Below are 20,998 nucleotides of genomic sequence, written 5' to 3'. Positions count from 1 at the left end.
TGATGTTGTCATCCCCAGCTTTTCAATAGGCGTAAAATACGATGACAGAAGACAGTAGTGAAATTACGTGGCGTACTTGTATCGATGTCGTTTGATACATTATTGAGAGTAGGCTAAAAATACACGATGTCTCTTGACATCAATGAACATAAATGTTCAACAATTTTAAACAAGAGGAGATTCCCTGGATATTGTTAAATATTGACTCATCTTCGTTAGTTTTAAGGGCTAAGTGGTTGCATATGCATGCATTATATGACATGCCTCGTTGTTTTGAAGGAATAGGACGAGAGCTATCAATTAAGGGGAGAAATCTCAAAGATATTGTTTGAAAGTACATCCAAAATTTATTCGGATTGACAAACGGGCCCGAAATATAGCTTGGTTATCAGCCGACTGTGAATAAATGGCTGGACAGATTTCTTTGAAATAATATTTTTTTTGAAAGGTTATTCAATTGCCCATAAAAGGAGCAATGGATGCTTTGGATTAAAGCTATTTTTGACGGCCCGCGAAGACAGGTTTATGATAAATGCTAGTTAATGACCTTGTTATGATTTCAATATCAGAGGATGGTTTTTTTTTTTCATGGCTCTTTGTCAATTTTTCTCTCATTAAACATGATTTTATATATTTATTTGAACATATTTGGCTCCTGGGACCATATACTATCCAGGGTACGTTACTTCCACCTGTGGTAATGTACTGGGTTCACAATTAAGTGATAACAGGCTCGACTTCCCTATTGCTTATGCAGTGTACCGGTAGGTTTACACATGGCAGTCATATAGAGGAATAATTATACGTCAGGAACCATATCAGGTGATGTTATTAGCATGCGCCAGTATGTTATTTAAGGAACATGACCAATTGCTTATGAAATCAAAGAGAATTCAAAGGATGTCGAGACTGCCGTAATGTCATTGGATAAAGCTTTTACACCTACGACATACTTTGCTTGAATATAAAAATTGGTTTTATGACATGCACAACTAAGAAAATTATTTATCCTATATAACCTTTAATCCTGTGTTATCCTAAGTGGTGTGTTGCAGCCATTTGCTTATATAAAATACTAACGGACGGGGAACACAAATTGCTCTCCTGACAATCTTTTTAATCTTGCCATTTTCTCATACATTTATAAGATAAAATAGTTCATAAGATTAAAAACGTAGTCTAATAATTGTCGAATCACGATGCAAGCACGTGGTAAATGTTAATTCCAGAAAAAACCTACACACACACGCTATATTGTACTTCCCCTAATTGAAATTCATATAAATTATGTAAGAATATAATATGGATGTGCATTGGCTAAAACACAACGGCATTGCATCAGTCTATTGGCTTCTATACAAATACATATTGACGGACAATTCCGATGCTGTACGTAAATCATGACAGTACGTAAATCCCGACACCTGTAAAAGTTGGTTTGCATTCTATTTTATATAAGTACGCCCGCGACTTTTTCACAACGAATGTCAAGTTTCAGCAGAATATAATGAGTATTACAATATTTACTAATATTGCTTCATGTTAACATTTGCATTGTTGTGACATTGTCAGGCTCCTTAATCTTTGACAGAGAATACAAGTTGGCAGAACAGAAACTACATGAGATAGCCTGTGGCTAATTTTCAAGTAAAAGTTCATATGTTTATGATTCTGTTGTTGATCTATGAAAGTACAAGTTTAAATATAACTGCAAGTTAAAATTTTAAAACACTTCATGTTAAATTTTCCTTTTCCCTGTGCGATGACAATTACATTTATAAGCCCTCGAGTTTCACCATTCAACATATTTATATGACCTACTTCCGACTCGTGCTTCAGCTGGTCAAGTTCTATTTTTTAAAGTTAAGTTCGGTTTTGCCCAGATTCAGGAAGCACGAGATCTCGAAGTTGTTTTCTTACAGTTACGATCCTGCCCGTATCGTCAATTTGATAAGACCGTCGTTCAAAATCAAAAGAATGAATTTAAATGAAAACTTATATAAGTTGTGTTCGTTTAATGCATCAATATAAACATTCGCACTAGTGCAGGACTAGGTCTAGAGTCCCGTTTGCAAAATTGGGTTGGGAGATTTTCTCACTTGATGTGAGTTAATTAGTCCTTATACATGATAAATCACCGAGATGCTTGTCCGTCAGACTGCCAGGAGCATCAAAACACCATAATCCAATATGGCATTTTGGAGTAAAATCAAATGTTTTACCTCTAAATTATGTATTTTTGTAAGAACTCAGTTATGAGAGGTCTTGTTAAATATGGAGGGTACATGATCCGGAAAGGTCAAGTACAAGGTTGTACGACCTTGAGTTGACCTTGGGCAGTAAAAGCCAGTGTATAAACTTGAATTTCACAAATGTTGACGTAATTAATTCAATTACAATATTGCTGTGTACGTTTTACGTAATATTGGCACATTTAGATAATTTACGCATCTTGTACTCACAGACAAGTGACTAGTAAATTGAAAAATTGCACATTCGATGGAAAAATACTATAGTGAACTGGACTCAAACCCAAATGCAGATAGTATGAAAATGTGATAATCGACCAAACCCCTTTCCAAGCAACCCCTTAATATTTGTTCAACGTTGGCTCAAAGTCAAACCGACGTAACATCTAGTTGATGTCGGGAAGACTTTGAACCAATGTCATGTGTTGGTTGTGTAATCACTGAGTCATCCCCAGTCCTAGGGACAGGCTAACGGACTAACCTCATTTCATATGGCATTATACCAAAAAGCACACAACTCATCAACATGAAATCATTCTCTTTAAATAGGTATACAAATACTTTGTATAACATAGATTACACACAGTTCCAAAGTTAGTCATTTCAAGTCAGGTTTTCACAATGTGAATTGTCCACTTCACCATGACAAAATGTGATGCAAAGCACCCCAGCAGCACGACACTGACAACGTACACTTGCATAATATCAACAATCTCCGTGGTAAAGGCTTCAGGCACTTTGTAGGCAACAGCATCCAAGATGCTCCTCCCATCAACCATGTGTAACTGGTGCCAGCCGTGTCTCGGGACCATCAATATTCATAAGCAGTTTACATGCCCTATGTATTAGAAAGGCTCCTCTACGAGGATTACACTTACCTTTGATTACACTGCTTGTAGGAGGTTGGCAATCAAGTCCAGCACTAGCTCTGGTATAGTTCTCTAGTCGGAGATGGCTAAATGTTTACGCAAATGTTGTCGTCGATCTGGTCCCTGCTCAGACGCGTACCAGATACTTTTCTGCTTATGCTTCATCCTGCTCTGACAAAGTATCTGTCTCTCAAATGTTCATTGAAAACTGTACCGGGTCAGAGGCCACAGCTCCAGGCTTGGTTCCCACTTTACTCATGCAGTCGTCGCCTGTCAATATGTGAGCCTTTATAATTGTCTTTGCCAGCGTTGTCACAAGCCGAGAAATTGCCTGATGCAAAGGAAGCATTCGACGCTTCTCACCATTACCATACTGCTGCCATATTTCTTTCATACCGAGTGTCCGAAAATATGGAGAGAAGTGAAGCAATAATACAAAGCTGTCGGTGTCGTTTGACATGTACTCTTTGACACTGTTTGATACGAGCAGCCCACTCATCATGAGCAACTACCCTGGCATCGGCCTCCTCAATCCGGTTTAACAGTTCAAGAATGACCTAATTACCAAACTGTATTGCTGGAAGAGCTTTATTGTCATAGACAACTGTACCTGCAATGATAGTGTTGGTACAGACGTTATTGCACACTATATCCCTTACCAATCGTTGAAGATTACGCTTATTTTCCTCGGATGACCAGAATTTATTAAGTTGTTGTGGGATTGGTGTGTCCCTGCTCATGTCAATAATTGCAATACATGTTGCTTCGTCTCCGCGCCGCAACCGTTCACCTTCCTTTAAAGACATTTCGTATGACTCGTATGAGTCTAGTACAAGATGAATGTACTCTGGCCCCTCACATATGCTTGACGCTGAGTTGATGACAGCATTGATTGCACCACCATAGTGGGAAATTCTGCAAGTGGCATCTGTCGCATCTTACACATGAAGTCCACGATGGCATTATTGGGAAGAAGAGATTCCCGACACCATTTACTGATGTCCAGTCTAGATTCAATCTCCCCAATAAGTTTTGACTTATTAACATGGGCTGGGCGGTCACCATCAAATGGTGAAGATAAAGAAATCAAATCATAAGATAATATCTGCTTGAAGGACATGCCTCGTTCCTTTGCAATGTCCATGCTCCTCTGGGCAGCTTCCATATCTTTGGATGACGGGGCTTTCTGTTCCTTAAGAATGGCTTTCGATGTCAATAATGACTGTTTAAGATGGTCAGTGAACTTGAGAAGCTTTCTCGTTGAAATGGTGGAACTGATGTTTTTGGCTTTCTCAATTATTCATTCCTTCCTGAAGGCGCGGTAAACACATTCACCATTTTCAATACATTTGAAAAACCGTACAGCAACCTTTTGTCAACAGCCAGTTTTTTAAGTAAATTTTGTAGTGGAACGAGAACACTGAACGTCACTATGTCGTGGTTCTGACGTTCGAGCACATAGTCCAACACCATTTCTACATATGTATAACTATAACAATACTGTATACACTGTACATAACCTTTAATAACGAATTGTGTTAATTTTTACAAATATTTCTATGCTTAAAATGAGTATAGGGTTTGCTATATGTTTTTGTGTGACATTTTACATCGACACAATCCTGTGTTTATTGAATCTAAATCACTTATTTAAGTGACGCATAAAATACTACATTAAACGGGAAAAGCATTTGATTATGTTTTTAGATTTATTATATCTTTAAGTATGAAATTTCGAAATGTATGTGTTATTTGTTTATATAGAAGTTTGATATGTATTATTTATATGTTCCAATAATATAATTATGGATAGATCGAAATAAGCTGAGTTCGCAATACACATACTATTAATACTAGGAATATTAATGGCAGGTAGGCCTCATAAATGGAACAACGCGTGTACACATATTTCTAATAGCATAATGTATATATATAGATTTACACAACAAATCCGAGTTTTCCACGAAATAAAGATAAGTATGGATATGAGAAAAATGGTAATGTGTATGTGTATTCATAATGTTCAATTTAAATGCCAAAATTTTTCGAATTTAGATTTCTTTAGAAACTTATGTCGGCATGTTTATTTGAATAAAGTATCTTTAGAATGTTATATCCGATTAATATAAAGTCATTTTGTGTTAGGGTACATGTTACTGATGAAGAATCCAAATGATGCCGGGCTAGTATCTTTTTTTATAAATCAAAGATGGCGTCAAAGTTGGCCGCCGTTTTCAGCATTTAAACGTATGTGGTGATAAAACCATCCATTATTTTGGATCTTTTCAGTTTTAAATAGACTAATGTTATGATGGTTAATGTTTTGGAATTGAATAAATCGAAATCAAATATCAGATTATGCGCATGATGGCTGCCAATATGCACGCTTATGCAAATAATTGCAGTTTAAATTCCATTCCACTATATTTCATCCGAATTTTTGCTAAACAAACTGAACAAACTGTATTTCTGAATATCATTTTGTAAAGACCATTCAATAGTATCCTCTACAATCCTTAAATGTATTATTTTACCTATACATGATGAAATTACAGACAAGGAAACTAAGAAACAATAATTAACATACAAATGTACTACATAATACACTAGAAGCGCTTATCATGTACACATATTTGTTAAGCACAAATGATTTACAACCGTTTGATTTACATCGGGTAAGATTGGAATACACACAACAAATTATTGTAATTCTTAATTATGTTCCTAAAACCTTTAATTACAGTTCACACAAGTTACTTCCCTTCGATAAGTGAAGCGTGTTTAAATATTAGTTATTTCCCATGTTGTTGCTTTCACTATTATTGTTAAAGTCTAAATATATTTTAGTCGAAAAAACATACCACTGAAACTTCTTGCCGAAAAGGTTGTGTCCGCAAATCATGCAAAGCAAACAGGATTTCTTCAAGATAAACTAACCACATATTAATGTCTTGAATACAATTGATATAAAACCGAGATCAGGGGCATACCGTAGGACCCAAGATAAAAGGTAGATTATTTGCCACTTATAGATATGATACATGTAGACCAAGACACGATAATGACATCTCTAAACATGCAAAAGTATTATCATCACAGTATGGTCAGAATTTCACTATCTTTACAAGTGATCTACAACAAATAGATTTGCAGACAATATTATCTAAGCATACCCATAGAAGTTTCAGGATGCAATACGACGTATGCATTTTCTGAGTTTGAGGGGTCATGGGGAGCACTGCTTGAGCTGCTTGAGTCAACATTTGCTGGAGTCTTCAAACTTCTAAATGGGAAGAAAAATCACACATTATGTGCGGGCATTACGAATGGTGACAATGGTGACAATGCTGCGCAAAGTAATCACTGAACATCCTTTTCAAACATTTGACGATCTAGACATGCATATTAACAACATAGCATCTTCCAGTCATACGTCTTAATTGTGGGTAAATTGTTTGATTAAGACAGTATTTCTTTTAATGATGTATGTTCGAGCAGAAAGAGTATGTGATTGGCCGCTGCAATTGCCATCAGTCAAGCTCATGTTATCCTAATTATATGCCGTTGCACAACCGAAATACGCGAGATATGGCCCATATCATATAAGGTCAATGAAAAAAATGTCTGAACGCGCATAATACATGTTCTTTAAAAGTGAGCGTGTAATAAGACATGTTCCTGGGATATGGAATGCCATATCAAGTAACATGTTCATAGAAAAGACTTTTATGAGATATGGCCATGGCAAGAAATAAATTATAGGTTCAACACTAAAACCTGAAACTGTCAAGGTTTGAGCCTGCATATTTTCAGCAGGATGGATGGAGATCTGAGAGAACTGATCAGTGCCAATTAAGTGGACACTAATAAACAAAACAAAGAAGAAATTCGGGGGAGGATTTAAGCAGATGCTAAGGATAAAGCAAGTATTCGGAGAAAGTTGACAGTATGTACTGATCCTTTGGATCCAAGCAAGTATCCACCCAGTCTAGTTAAAATTATGACTGGAACAATAGCACCAACGTCTGCTTAAGAAGATAAAGCAATAGATATTTTTAAAAGCCAAATTATTGAATTTTATATTACACACGTTTGCACTTCTTTATTTATATCGAACATGTATAACAAATCTCAAAATGGCATTATAATACATGCAAAAGTGCATATTGTTACGAACCTCTGGTGTGTTCAAGTTTATCTTTTATCGTGCGTTTTTTTGACAAAATATCTTGAGTCAAAATAAACATTCAAAACTATCATTTATTCATACAACGTCTTTATTGCAGTGCTAAATGACCCGCAAAGAAATCACAATGTAAGTTGATTGTAACCGCATTTACACTAGGGTAGTAATTATACCGAATTTACATGTTACGCACAGCAAGCCAGTTCCGCGTTCATTTACAAATTTGTTAATAATACAGTAAACGTGTTATATAACTTATGAAATCAGTGTTAACTTTACGTATATTATAGTCCTACAACTAGGTTATATAATCGATGTAATAAATTACTGACAGGTATTAACTTAAAAAACTAAGTAATTATTATTAACGAAATGCCTCTATCCTAGATCTTAACTTAAACCCGAATGACTCATTTTTGCCTAATGTTTTACATCTTACAGTGACCAAATTTCGTCAGTGAACAAAATTAGGCCGGTCATGTGACTGACCAAAAATAATGACCATAAATAATGACCAGGCAATCATTCGATACATGACGTCACTTTTCAAACATTATAACAATACATAAAAATGGCACCTTATTTAAAAAAAACGATGAAAATCAATATAACAAACATGGATGGCTAACATCTAAATTGAAGTTCTGTTGATGTTTAAGATAATATATTCAGTTGTGAAAATGTGTCAACTGATATATATAGTTATATAGTTGATAATATCACCAGTACTAACAACTTCACAGTCCATAAAAAGGTAAATGCTACTGTCACACCTGGGGTGTACCATTACCCCCCTCCCCCCTCTTAATAAGACAAAGCTCATGCTGCCTTACACTTAACTTAATTCATCACGTACAGTTCATTATTAAAAAAAAAAGAAAATGTACTTCACTGCATTTTAAAAACCACAACATCATAACTGATCAATGTATTTAACAATTAGTTGCATTTATAACTGTTTACTGTACGAACTGTTCCTTAAGTATGTGATCGTTTATATCAAGTCAAATAATTTTAATTATTGTTCATTTTCTGTATCTGTTCCGTGAAACACAAATTTACAATAAGCGTTTTCCACTACAACAAATATATGTAACAGTTAATGATACTGAACTTCTTCACTATTATGAATCATTTACGTAATACTTAATTTGACCTTCAGAACTTGACATTAACGTCCAATGCCTTGTGCGGAACGATTCGTCCGAAATCAGGTGTGGAGTGGATCGTCTGATACCTCTGGTGCATTGGACCATCCAACATCCGGCGTTGAGTGGATCGTCTGATACCTCTGGTGGATTGGACCGTCCGACATCCGGTGTGAAGTGAAGCGTCAAATACCTTAGGTGGAGTGGACCTTCTTAAAACCCTGGCGTAAAAAGGCTCACATTGCATGCTCTCTGTGGCCTGTATTTGATCATAGCATCCTGAATCGCAGTCACATTCATAATTTAACATGGACCTGAACTGAGTTACCATTCCGCTTTTGTTTCTTTGATTGTTCAATAACATCGTGGCAAGAACAGTTCCTTGGTTTATTTGTCGCACTCGCACTAATTGTCTTACCCAAGGCGAAGTTCTTTTCGAGCTACATCGGAAAAGGTTAAAAGCGCCCGACGAAACAATTGTTCAACTGGAGCGACATCTTTTTGTTGATGGTATGTTGGATTGCTTCCAGCTTAATAGATTCTTGTCCTTGCTGCTGCTTTATATTAACTCTTCTAATGCTAATTTCGTGTGCATTGCCTTCGGTCTCTTTATCAGAAACTAGGCTTGCTACCATTTCAATACATGTACGCTCAGCCTCTTCAGTCTCGAAATATACTTCTAACATCGCTCCACAATTCCCTGGCTTTGACGCTTCATCTGCAACAGTCACTTTTCGCATCTGCCCTAAAACTTTCTGGATGCAAGGGTTTGGCCTTCTAAATAAATCAAGCCCCGACTTTAAATTATATCAGCTGGACTCTCAGCGTTTCCTAACACATCATATCCCAACAGAACGTTATCTTCTATGTCGGCTACTATTGCTTCTTGAAGCCTCTTCACTGGTCCCAGTTGCAATCTGAAGGCTCCTCGAACCATAACCTTAATGGGCATATCTCCAGCTCCTCGCAAACCAATGGCAACAGATAACTTAGGCTTTTCTCTCTCACTAAGCCGATTGAAGACCCTCGAAGATAAAACTTTTTCGAGGCGCCAGTGTCAGTTGTAAAAACAACAGGGATATCTCCAACTGTACCCTCTAGGTGCACGCCGTCTCCGTAGTCCCTGATATCACATCTTGTAGTTGTCACTGGCTTCAATTTATTTTTCATATGGCCCTCCTGTTCCTTTTTATTTACATGGACCTCCCTTTGGTCACAAGGGTTGGTCCCTTCTCTTTCAAAGGCATACGCATGTCGTTTATTTCTTTACCTAATGCATCAATTTAAGCTCAATTTGGACATTCTCTAGCGTAGTGACCTTTCTGCTGACATTCGAAGTTACATTTCCTTTGAAGGTTCTCCTTTGCGGCGAGTTTTACTCTGCCTCTAGCTTTTCTATTCTCTCCTGCAGTTCTTTAACCGTTGCTGCTTCGCTTCTGATTTTAGCTTCGTGTCTTTTACACGAAGTCGTTAGTTTCGATTTTACATTTGCCCCTTTTATCGTGAACGCATTTTCTTCATCGTCTTTAACACTATCAACATTGTCTTCGTGCTCAGTTCTTCTAGCGTTGTAATGGTTACGCCTCTCAGCTCTGTTTGCACCCCAAATCGGCATCAAGTTCACGGCGAAATATACCGCTTCATCAATATTTCGCGGTTCTTTGTTAAATTCTACCTCGAATTTAACGTCATTCTCGCTTAGTCCATCGAGGAACCTTCGTACCAGATCTTCGTCCCTATTACGGCGATCTCTCCAGTCATAAGCATTGTCATAGAGTTGCATAAACTCAGCTGAATACCCCTTGAGAGTCTCGCCATGTCGTTGCGACCTTTGGCTAAACTTTGACGCAAAAGATCGTTGCGTTTCAATGATTCGGAAACGGCTATCTAGTTCTTCCACTAGTGATTGATAGTCATTAAGCATGTTTGGAAAAAGTTGCGAAAATGCAAACTGGGCTTCTAAACCTTCGAGTCTATGGAGCAACTGGTCAAGCATTTCATCTCGGCTCCAATGTTGCCTTCTTGCAATTGCTTCGAATTGCGAAATCCAAGTCGCCCAGTCCTCTTTTCCACTTAATTACACCATCTTCTCAGGTGGAAGTCTTGACCTATGATCTTCAATGAAGACAGGAACCAGATACTCGTACCTGCCATTGGTGTTTTCGTACCTGGTATTTGAAACCCCAGGTTGCGCATACGACTGTCCATTGTCAGCTTGCCGATGATAATTACGGCCCAGCGCTTGGCCGTTGCCTAACAACACCGGCGCTGATGGTTCAGGTTGCCAGTCCCTCACGTCGGGTCCTCGGTTGCTGACTATGCATAACCCCAGCACACACTCGCATAGCGAAGATCACAATTCTCAGTCACAAACTAATTTTGGCCATTAATCCGTTGAACTGTAGGTATGTCCCACATGAAAAGTGGGGACTTTAAATTATGAATCATATCAACTCACAATCTTTTGTTGACTTTAAGTTCATGTTACAATCGCTTCAGACCGCAAATGAATTCACTAAGATGTGAATACGATAAGTGCGTATCAGATAGCGTGCAGTATTACAGTTTTCGTAATCAATGCGTCCTGTGGATAATAGCTTTTGTAATCGCATGTATTGTGATATCGTCAACAATGTAATTAGCATGCAAGATAGAAAGCACCGGCCATCTTTCTCTAAGTCACCATATAAATAAAATATATCACTTGCAATTCATAACAGCTCTGTCATAAAAAACATGTTTCTGGTGAATAAGTGCACAATTAAAGTTTTACATGCCAGGTAACTACAAGGATGCCACCGGGCCAACAAGCTCTACAGGAATTACTTACCCAGCAATGTATTGATCTATACGTTAACCATTTAAAGCACATGCACAGACAAGATGTTGGCATGAACCATCTATCAAATTGTTTTGCAAAAGTTGAATGGAGGTACACAGAGTACTTTAAAGCAGTAAATTTTAAAATTCAAGTTCTTCCTTTTTTGTCGCTATATTAAGTGTTTTTTTTTCTATCTTTAAATAATCAATCGTTATCATTTTTCAGCTTAAACAAAATAATGGGAACAATTCTTAAAATTAACATGCAATCATGTTTCGTTTTAAAAATACTCTCTATAAAGGTGCACACATATTTGCAAAAATAAGAAGTCGTGTTGAGATAAGGATTTGGACTGGTACGCCGATTCTCAAACAGAGAGGTTATCTTTCGAAACAGATCCCCGATTAATCGCGCTTTAAGAAGAGGTGTATGGTGGGAATTTTGATAAAATGTTCACTTAGATGATGTTATCTGCATATGCAGAATAAATGGCAGGTTACAATTCGCGGTCAACCTTCAAATATGAATATAAAATATTCCACTGATGTGGTTATTATAAATCACGATATACATTGTGTTAAATTGCAGGATCAACATTCAATAGCAAATAAACGTTTAATTGAATTTTAAATAACTTCGACTATTGGAATATTATATTTATAGATTCAAATGCTGTTTAAAAGATACAGTGTACGCATCTTAAAGTCACGTTTATTTACGGCAGGTGACCAATACAGGGCACCACTTAATGGTTTAATATTCACTAGAGTAACAAAATAACTTGAACTTTCTGAGACCAGATTAAACTAAAATACAGGAATAAGTCGTTAAAGTTTTTGTAGATAGCGAGATAGAATAGCGTGTATATATAATCATAATATGTTTAGTTCATAGATTGAAAGCAGTTGATAAATATTAATCGACATTGATAATGACTTCATACACTACGTCTAGCGCGATTTCTGCCATCCACCACACTCCAACCGTGGACAATTTATGGTGTGCGTGGAAAATCACCGCGATCTGAAGGTGTTTCCATCATGATAGATCGCGTCGACAGTGGCTGAACACCGCGGGCGTTATCGGGAATTCGATCTCACGGTGGACCACCGCGATCGCGGGGGACCAGCGCGGCCTCGGTGGTTAGCGGTGAAATACAGGTAAATGTGAATGTTTATTCCGATATTACAGGCCGTATAATTTGTAAAAAGTTCTAGAATGTTTTGTTACATTTGTTTGTACATTTATATACACTGTCACTTGATTGTTAACAATCGACATTATTTTCTATTGTTTACCCTCGTTCCAGAATCATTTGACATGTCGTACATCGAGCGTGATGTACTTTATTTTTTGTTTCTACAGTTTCTTCGTGAAGATTTACTTGTTGTTTATTTAAAGAATTGTTTGTTTTTGTTAAAATTTCCGACAGAAGTGAGAAGATGCGTGCAAATACCATCTGTTCTGTTATGTGTAAATGGATGTAAACAACAAATTCTCCATTTTATTCGATATAGTAAATTCATGTAGACATCAAATTCTCCATTGTATTCGATATAGTAAATGGATCACATTCTCCATCATTATTTCGTAAGAAAACAAGAGTAATTACGGCACATGTACAATAAATAGACATAGGCCTACATATACATGTATACCAAAATCATATTTATAACATAATCAGTATTTAAATGCATGTTTATAATATTAATAATAAAAACTTGTCAGCGTTGTTACTATGTTCATAATTTTCCGAAAACCATATTCTTGGTGGTATCTTAAATAAAAGAGTAAAACAGTTTTAAAAAAGCTAAATGTGAAATTATGACTCGTGACATTTACCGCGATTTCTTAACAACACTTCAATAATTTATAAATTTGATATACATTGTATTTGCTCACTGCACAACATTATTGTTACACAATAAGTTAATCATAGCATAATATTACGATTTCTTTTTTTACGATATTTTACATAAAGTGTATGTTTCAAAATGAACTCGTTTTTGAAAACAGAATAGGTAGACAAATAGTCACTCACCAACATGACAACTGATCTTTTCGCATGACTATGATATTAAAATATCGCGAAATTTAATACTTACTGCGGATGTACATTTATTTGATCCAATACATGTAACAAAAGAAACAGGAAATCACAAAAATAGTCTGATATCAAATAACATGTACATGTAACATGTTTGTATGTAATTGTTGGCGAGCCTATATATGTACACAAACGAGCAAGGGTTTTCGAAAGGTTAACAAAAAACAAATTTTTAATGAAGAACAACAAGGGAAACTTCATGCAGAAACAATTGAAACAAAACCTGAAGCATGAAACGCAAACTATACTCACGCTCGATGTAAGACGTGTCAATGATTCTGTAAAGAGGGCAAACACGAAAGAAAACAGTTGAACATTCGGTGATTTTATTATGAAGTGCATGTAATACATGTACAAAAAATGTACATACAAAGTTTTAAAAAAACAACGTTATACGATCTGCAATGTGAATGAACATGTACATTTCGAAAGCGCAGACCGTACATTTGTATAATGTTGTTGTTGCACATGTATTTCACCGCGAACCACCTAGAACGTGGTGGTCCACCGCGATCGCGGTGGTCCACCGCGATTGCGGTGGTCCATCGTGAGATCAATTTCCCGATAACGCCGAGACTGACACCGCAATTCGCCACGGCGAAATCATCGTGTTCAACGGTGTATCGCGGTGAGATAGTAATTGTCCACTCTGGGCTGAATCACGGTAATGAGTGGTGGATGGCAGAAATCGCGCTAGACGTATATACATGTATGCATACAGAACATAGTTATAATTTTTACATCGACTAAACATTCTTTTTCCCATGTATCGTTGGTATAAGCACATTTCCTAATAAGAAAACACAAGTATAAAGCAATTTCCGTGTGTCGTGTTGGTGCATTTTACTGGTACAACTGTTAAAACAATTTCGGGGGAAAATCGTAAACATGCTACTATACAAAAAATATATAAATAAACAATCTATATCAAAGCTAATACGAATATTTTATTTATTCCATTGATTGATGAAACATTAATAGTGTACAAACTAAACTCACATTTAACGATTTTAAGAAAACATTAGATCTTAAAATTGAAACAAACTATTGTGTTATTTGAAATTAAGTGAACTTTCTTAAGGGTTCAACAAGCTCATAAATGTCTTTGAATTCTGAGTACTCTCAATGTGCGACAATCCTCAATTAAGCCTAAACCCAGACCTATATAATGAAATTATATAAAAGTCAATTATGTAAAAGTCATCTTTAAAAGCATATTAGACTGTGATAGAGCTGATAAATTTAAGTTATAAAAAAGTTACGCAACACGTATGAAACTATAAAAAGCCATAATAAACCGCAATTCAGTGGTAATAAAAGGCCAGTTTTGCACATTCGAATTCACAAGTATCAAATTAGACAGGACATTATTTATAAACCGATATACATTTCTTTAAACCAAAACTACAATGCACATTTAACATACCTGTTTTAAACCACTGAGTTTCGTAGACCTTATTCAACAAAATAGCAAACAACTGTATTTTAACAAATGTTCCTAATCTTTCAATGCGCAGTATTCAAAATTTTAATCACCTCTTTTGGTTACCAAACTGTTTGTGATTACACATTCTAAATATTGTTCCAGTTGTATTGTTGTAGCTATCAGTGAGGCCAGCTATAATAGCCAATGTTTAAACCATTATCTGATACGCATGTCGCAAAATAAACCTCTCAGTAGACTTGCGATCGATAAAAAATGTGAACATGACAGCCGATACGACTCCGCTCATATTGTTCGAAAGGCATTGGGTTAACAGGAAATATTGCACTGTTAACGTCTTAAAAAGTGACGACACTAGGCGGATGATTCACTGTCGTCTTAACTATATATGAAGGTCTTCCAAAGTTAACATACGGACTAGTCAATAACGAACAGTTTTGGAATGGACGCCATCTGGGATGTTCAGAGTGGATTGGTAGATGGTTCAGACTATTCTGAATCCATTGTTCGTTCAATAACCTACAGATTCACTTAGTGTACTTAGTTATGGAACAAGAAAGCACCAAGTCTTCACTAAGTTTACATATAAATTAAACAAAAAACACAAAGTCGTCATTCAGTCAACATATAGATGGAACAAAAATCAAAGTCTCAATTAAGTATACATATAGATGGAACAAGGAAGCACCAAGTCTTCACTTAGTATTCATAGTGATGGATCAATGAAACGCAAAGTTTTCATTTAGTAAACGTAAAATTGGAACAAGGAAACTCATAGTCTTCAATAAGATCCATATTGATGGATCAATCAACCATCAAGTCTTAATTTAGCATACATAGTGATAGAGCAAGGAAAAACCAAGTCTTCACTAAGTATTCTTAGTGATGGAAAAAAGAAACACAATGTCTTCACTTGGAGTACAGTGTGATGGAATTAAGAAACGCCAAGTCTTTAAATAGTAAACAAAGTGATGGGATGATGAAACTCATTTCTTCACATATACATATTAATGGAACAAGGAAACACCAAGTCTTCGTTTTGTATACTAAGTGATGGAACAATGAAACACAAATGAGTCAATTAGTATGCATAGTGATGGAACAAGACAAAAACAAATCGTCACTTAGTATACATAGAGATTGAACAAAAACAAACACCAAGTCTTCACTGAGTATACGTAGTGATGAAACAAGGAAACAAACAGTCTTCATAGAGATGGAACAAGGAAACAAAAAGTCATCACGTAGTGTACATAGTGATGTAACAAAGAAACACCAAGTCTTCACTAAGTATACATATAGACGGAACAAGAAAACACAAAGTCTTCACTTAGTATACACAGAAGGAACAAGGAAACACCAAGTCTTTACTTAGTATACATAGAGATGGAACAAGAAAACACCAGGTCTTAACTTAGTAAGCATAGTCATGGAGCAAGGAAACATAGCACGCAGTAGCATTAATAATGAAGATATTAAAACGATTGAAAGTATCTCACCTGTTTTTAAGGATTTCTATAATTAATGACCAAAGTTGATTCAACTTGATGATTACAATTATGCAATTATTAATTCATTTTATTAGACACAAATTATACTTCTTCAAAAGTCCCAAAACCATTACTGGCAACAAGGTCTTATTCAATGACTCTGTGTGACGGTTCACATTTGTTTTTACTTGGCAGCTTATAGCAATTACGTTTTTGGTCTGAATCTTTTATTTGCCAAAGGTATAGGTAAATATAGACGGTTGAAGCATGTTCATATTGGTATGGATCAAGTGAAATTAGCAGGACATTGGTAAATTTGAATAAGTTCAAATATGTATGATAAAAAAGTTCGGCGAATATCTTCAATATACCATTATAACACATTGTAATTAGTAGTTGTTGGTTTTGGTTCATTTTCACAGTACCACAAACTAAACTGCCAAGCAGATACAGCATTTCTGAAAATGTGCAATTATTTTAAGCACATTGCTTTAAAGCAAGTAATACAGGTAAAAGTAAGTGTGAAGGGGGTACATAGAAGTCACTCATGTCGGTATGTTCGTCGGTCAGTCGTTTTTTCGGCATATTTTTTGTAGCGAATTCCTTTCAAATTTCTCTAGTTATTACATTGAAACTTTAAGCATGCCTTATGCATGTGCATAAGTGACGAATCTATGGTTGATTTTATTGCACTTGCATCAACATTACAATGGTTAAAATTCAAAGATCCTGCTTATAAAGTTTACAAGAAATTAAAGGTAAAAAATGGGTATTCAAATACGGGGTAAACAAACGGTATAACGCCCTTAGTATATTTGACATATTATTAAAATTAAAAGACAAAGAAATGACGAATCTATGTTTAGTTTGTTTTCAGTATTGGAATTGGAAAAGAATTGGAGTGGTTGAAGCTAAAAAGCTGACCAAGCATGTCTGATGCCGAAGAACCTCATTACTTTATTACACCACCTTTAAGTTAATCAACGTTTTTAAAATGTTAAATAGAACTTCCAGTGATGGACGGTAGTGCACTTTGGCGTACAGTGTTTCGACAAGATTAATGAACACTTCTTACTATAACAAGTACTCAATAATGTCCCAAATATCGCCATCCCTCAGAACAGAAATACACATAATCAAATGAAAGCTAACTATAAATGTTTCAGCCAAATGTAAAGCTCGTTTAATTTCGTTTATTAAAATATGGTAGCCCATATGAAGTTATGTATTTTGCAAACGAATATATTATCTTTACACTGTTTTATTATTGTATGAAGGTCAACATTTTTATTATTTTAACTATTAAATAATTTATTGTTGTTTCAAGCCTGGAAGTATTTGTAGTGCTAAAAATATCTCCTTTAAAAAACATTTAAAAAAATCTAGAGTTAATACCTTTAAGTGTACTAACAAATTATTTCACATTAACCTTATTGTAGTAAGGTTGTTTTGAACCATACATATTCTGACAGTCTACAAATAAACAGTGAATATAATTAATAATTAAACAGTTGAATTCCCAATTAAGTTTTCAGCATTATACGTTATATACACAGTACATGTGTAATTTTCAATGCAAAAAAAGGAATAGAGTAAAATTTCTGTTTTAATTACTTTTCTGTTAAAATATTTTATTTCAAAAAGCTATTAATGACATTATTACAAATGAATACATTTGACCCATACATGCATAATGGAAAAAGGTTTATACCTTAAGTTCTACAGCAGTATCGAGGGTCATTCCCTTGTGTGTATATTAACATATTATAATGGTGACATACTACATAAAATAAATTATGAACATATAGGTTTGTCTTTGTAAGTGTTAACGTCCGAGTTACGTTGTTTGAATAGACAGGCCTTCCATATAAGCCAGGGCATGCTACCACTACAGGGGGGGGGGGGGGGTCGCAGGAACACATTAGTATTGCAATCTCCACGCTTTTCGACATGTACCCATTCACAAAGTGCAGGCATAGCATTCCTTTCACATTTTCATTGGTGCAGACTTTGTATATATACTTCAGGATTTCTTACAATATAAGAGCGTCTCGTACCAGAAGTCTGTCTTCTAGTATTTGATATAAATATTGGCGGATGTTTAAACAATAGACTTTTGTTAATGCATGTAACATGGAAATTGAAGCATTACAAAATAGTTTTAATATTCCTTTATGACTTCAAGTTTGCTCAAGCATTACTCAAAATTACTATCTGATCGCAGGTTTACTTCGGAAATACTAAAATTACTATGTAACTTCATGTTAACTTCAGTATAACTTTCTTTGGCAAACTCCTAAACAGGCTCAAGACTTTTGCTTTCCTAGCATCTGTCAAATATTTCCGTAACTTCATTTTAGTATCCTGAAAAAAACGCACCCACTACACAATGTGTCAAGTACGTTATAATTCATAATTAACTATTTATCTTCACTAATTATAATACATATTACATGCCAACGTTTAATGGGTATTGCTAAAATTTAGTACATACATAACAAATTATTCATTTTGATACTCATAGTGATCTGCGCGATTGTATGACTTTTGAACGTTCAATTGATTATTAAAATAGTAATGTCAAGATTTTCACATCTTCAGGCAATCATTGTGTTACTAACCTCATCAATATACCACTTACAGACGCACTGCCATGTCTTGTTCAGTTCGCTCAAACAAAACTCTTAGGCGAGCTAAAAGCAAACATACAGAGACATTAGAGCTTACAATTCTCATGTACAGAACACGTTACTTATGAAATTCAATTCATACTTGTGAAGTCTAACGTTTTAACTAATTAGTAAATTTATTGCCGCTTTTTTTAGCATTAAGACAAAGGTCTTACTAAAATTACATCAAGCAAAAATTCGACTGCGCTTCGCTAAGGCAGCTGGCCTTCTAAGACGGTGAAAGCACTTGTCCACTCGTTATCATACAATTCACTAAACATCTCTTGCAGTTTTGTTGGTCTAAAGAGGTCGCTGAGATCGGCGATGTTCGGATTGTTGTCTCTTAGTTTAACAGGCATGGATTCGCTTTATCTACACAGTAAACACTTGCTAAAAATTAAGCAATTAACTGTTTAGTTAATTGATACTTTAAAATAGAATTCATTCATTCATTCATTTATTTAATATTTAACAATTTGTAAAACATGGTATATAAAGCATATATTACACATAATATTGGTTTTATCTGCTGATGGCATAAGCAATAGCAAACCAATAAAATTAAAATAGCATCATAGTTGATAAATCAACCAAACAAAGATACAGGTTTATAAAAATCCAATAAATTATATAACTTAATCTCAAAATTTGTGACAGCAAAATAATAAAACTGTTATTGGTAAATAAATGTTTTATATGTATGAGTGTACTAAAAATTTAAACCATGTCACAAACATTAAAATACATGGATAGCACTAAAAAAGGAAGTAAATCCTTACTTCCACTGTGGTCCTTAATAAATTTAATGTAGTTAACCTAGAAACAACAACTAATTAAAACAAGAAAAAAAATCAAATAGTAGCAAGCAAATGTTTTTGACCGTGTACTTGATATTGGGGAGGTTCTTAGCCTGTCTTATATGTTGTGGCATTACATTCCAGAGAGAACAACCTTGATATGCAAATGACCGTTTACCAAAACCTTTAACCTTGGGCAAACAAATTTTTCCAGTGTATGTGAATGATTCACTGGAAGCACCAACTAACACTCTTAACCTAGTGGGATAGTTATGAACTGAACTAAGTGGAATGAAATGCTTATTTAGGTATCCTGGTGATCTACCACTGTAGATTTTGAACACATGGCACAACATGATTTGATAGACTCTTTTAGAGACTGGTAAAAAGTTTAGCTTGACAAAATGACTTTGATCTACGTGAGCCCTTGCTTCAAGATCCAACACAAACCTGATCATTCTGTTCTGGGTGATCTGTAATTTATTCCTAAGTTCCTGAGTCAAGCTGTTATTCCAAATTGAACAACCATAATCAAAATGACACTTGATGAGGGATGTGACCAATAACATTTTAGAGTGGGGGTTAAGGAACTTACTCTTCCTGTACAAAAACTTCAATTCATACATGGTGGAGCAATAGGTTCAATGGATAAAAGCTTCACAATATCGCAAAAATAAATATTGTATTATACAATGTACACAATATCCATTAAAGCATTACCAAATAAAGCTTTGTGCATACATATCGCTTTTTCATGTCCAATTTAGTCATTTGGATTTTTTCGGGAAAAAATGACCCACATATTTTCCAACCTTGTATAGTTTAATGAAAATATTTTTAATGATGTAAACATTTTTCACGTTGAAAACTTTTGATAATTCGCACAAACAATAATGATTGCGGCCAATCGCCTATTTAAACTTTTGGAATCAATTTTATGTAAAGAAATCAACAACACGATAATGCATAAGGTTAATCAACTTTATTGAATTCAAAAGAAAACTTCATCTTTAACATATCAAAGACTTTTGCCCGTCGGACATCTTTAATTTGATCAACACAAGAAGTAGATCAGGCACTAATAAAAGACAGTTTGACAATGTGTATATCTAAATTAAACAAAAAACATAAGAAGTCTTATAAGTAACGAACTTTTATCCAAGATGCCTGCACGCAAAAAATGTCACAAACCACTAATGATTTTGAATATGAAGCTGA

The 20,998-nt window shown here is 35.2% G+C and overlaps 1 protein-coding gene across 5 annotated transcripts in view; it reads right to left on the bottom strand.

Moving 5' to 3' along the window:
* LOC127836396 (uncharacterized) overlaps nucleotides 1–14,995 on the bottom strand; it is a 37,781-nt gene extending 22,786 nt beyond the window's left edge. Inside the window, exons 1-2 of one of the 5 annotated variants that reach the window (XM_052363012.1) lie at nucleotides 14,807–14,995; nucleotides 6,292–6,401 (exon numbers count right to left, since the gene is read on the bottom strand). In XM_052363012.1, the coding sequence (XP_052218972.1) occupies nucleotides 6,292–6,381 (90 nt within the window). In that variant the 5' untranslated portion in view covers nucleotides 6,382–6,401; nucleotides 14,807–14,995. Of the gene's footprint in view, nucleotides 1–5,979; nucleotides 6,089–6,291; nucleotides 6,402–13,632; nucleotides 13,659–14,806 lie in introns of those variants that run through there. The other 4 variants (XM_052363016.1, XM_052363015.1, XM_052363017.1 and 1 more) reach the window with 4 other exon arrangements.
* Between the last annotated feature and the right edge of the window lie 6,003 nt (nucleotides 14,996–20,998).

Source organism: Dreissena polymorpha, chromosome 6, assembly GCF_020536995.1.
Source record: "Dreissena polymorpha isolate Duluth1 chromosome 6, UMN_Dpol_1.0, whole genome shotgun sequence".
Classification (NCBI taxonomy): Eukaryota; Metazoa; Mollusca; class Bivalvia; order Myida; family Dreissenidae; genus Dreissena; species Dreissena polymorpha.
The sequence above is the reverse complement of the archived record's forward strand: the minus strand, read 5'-3'. Positions and strand labels throughout refer to the sequence as shown.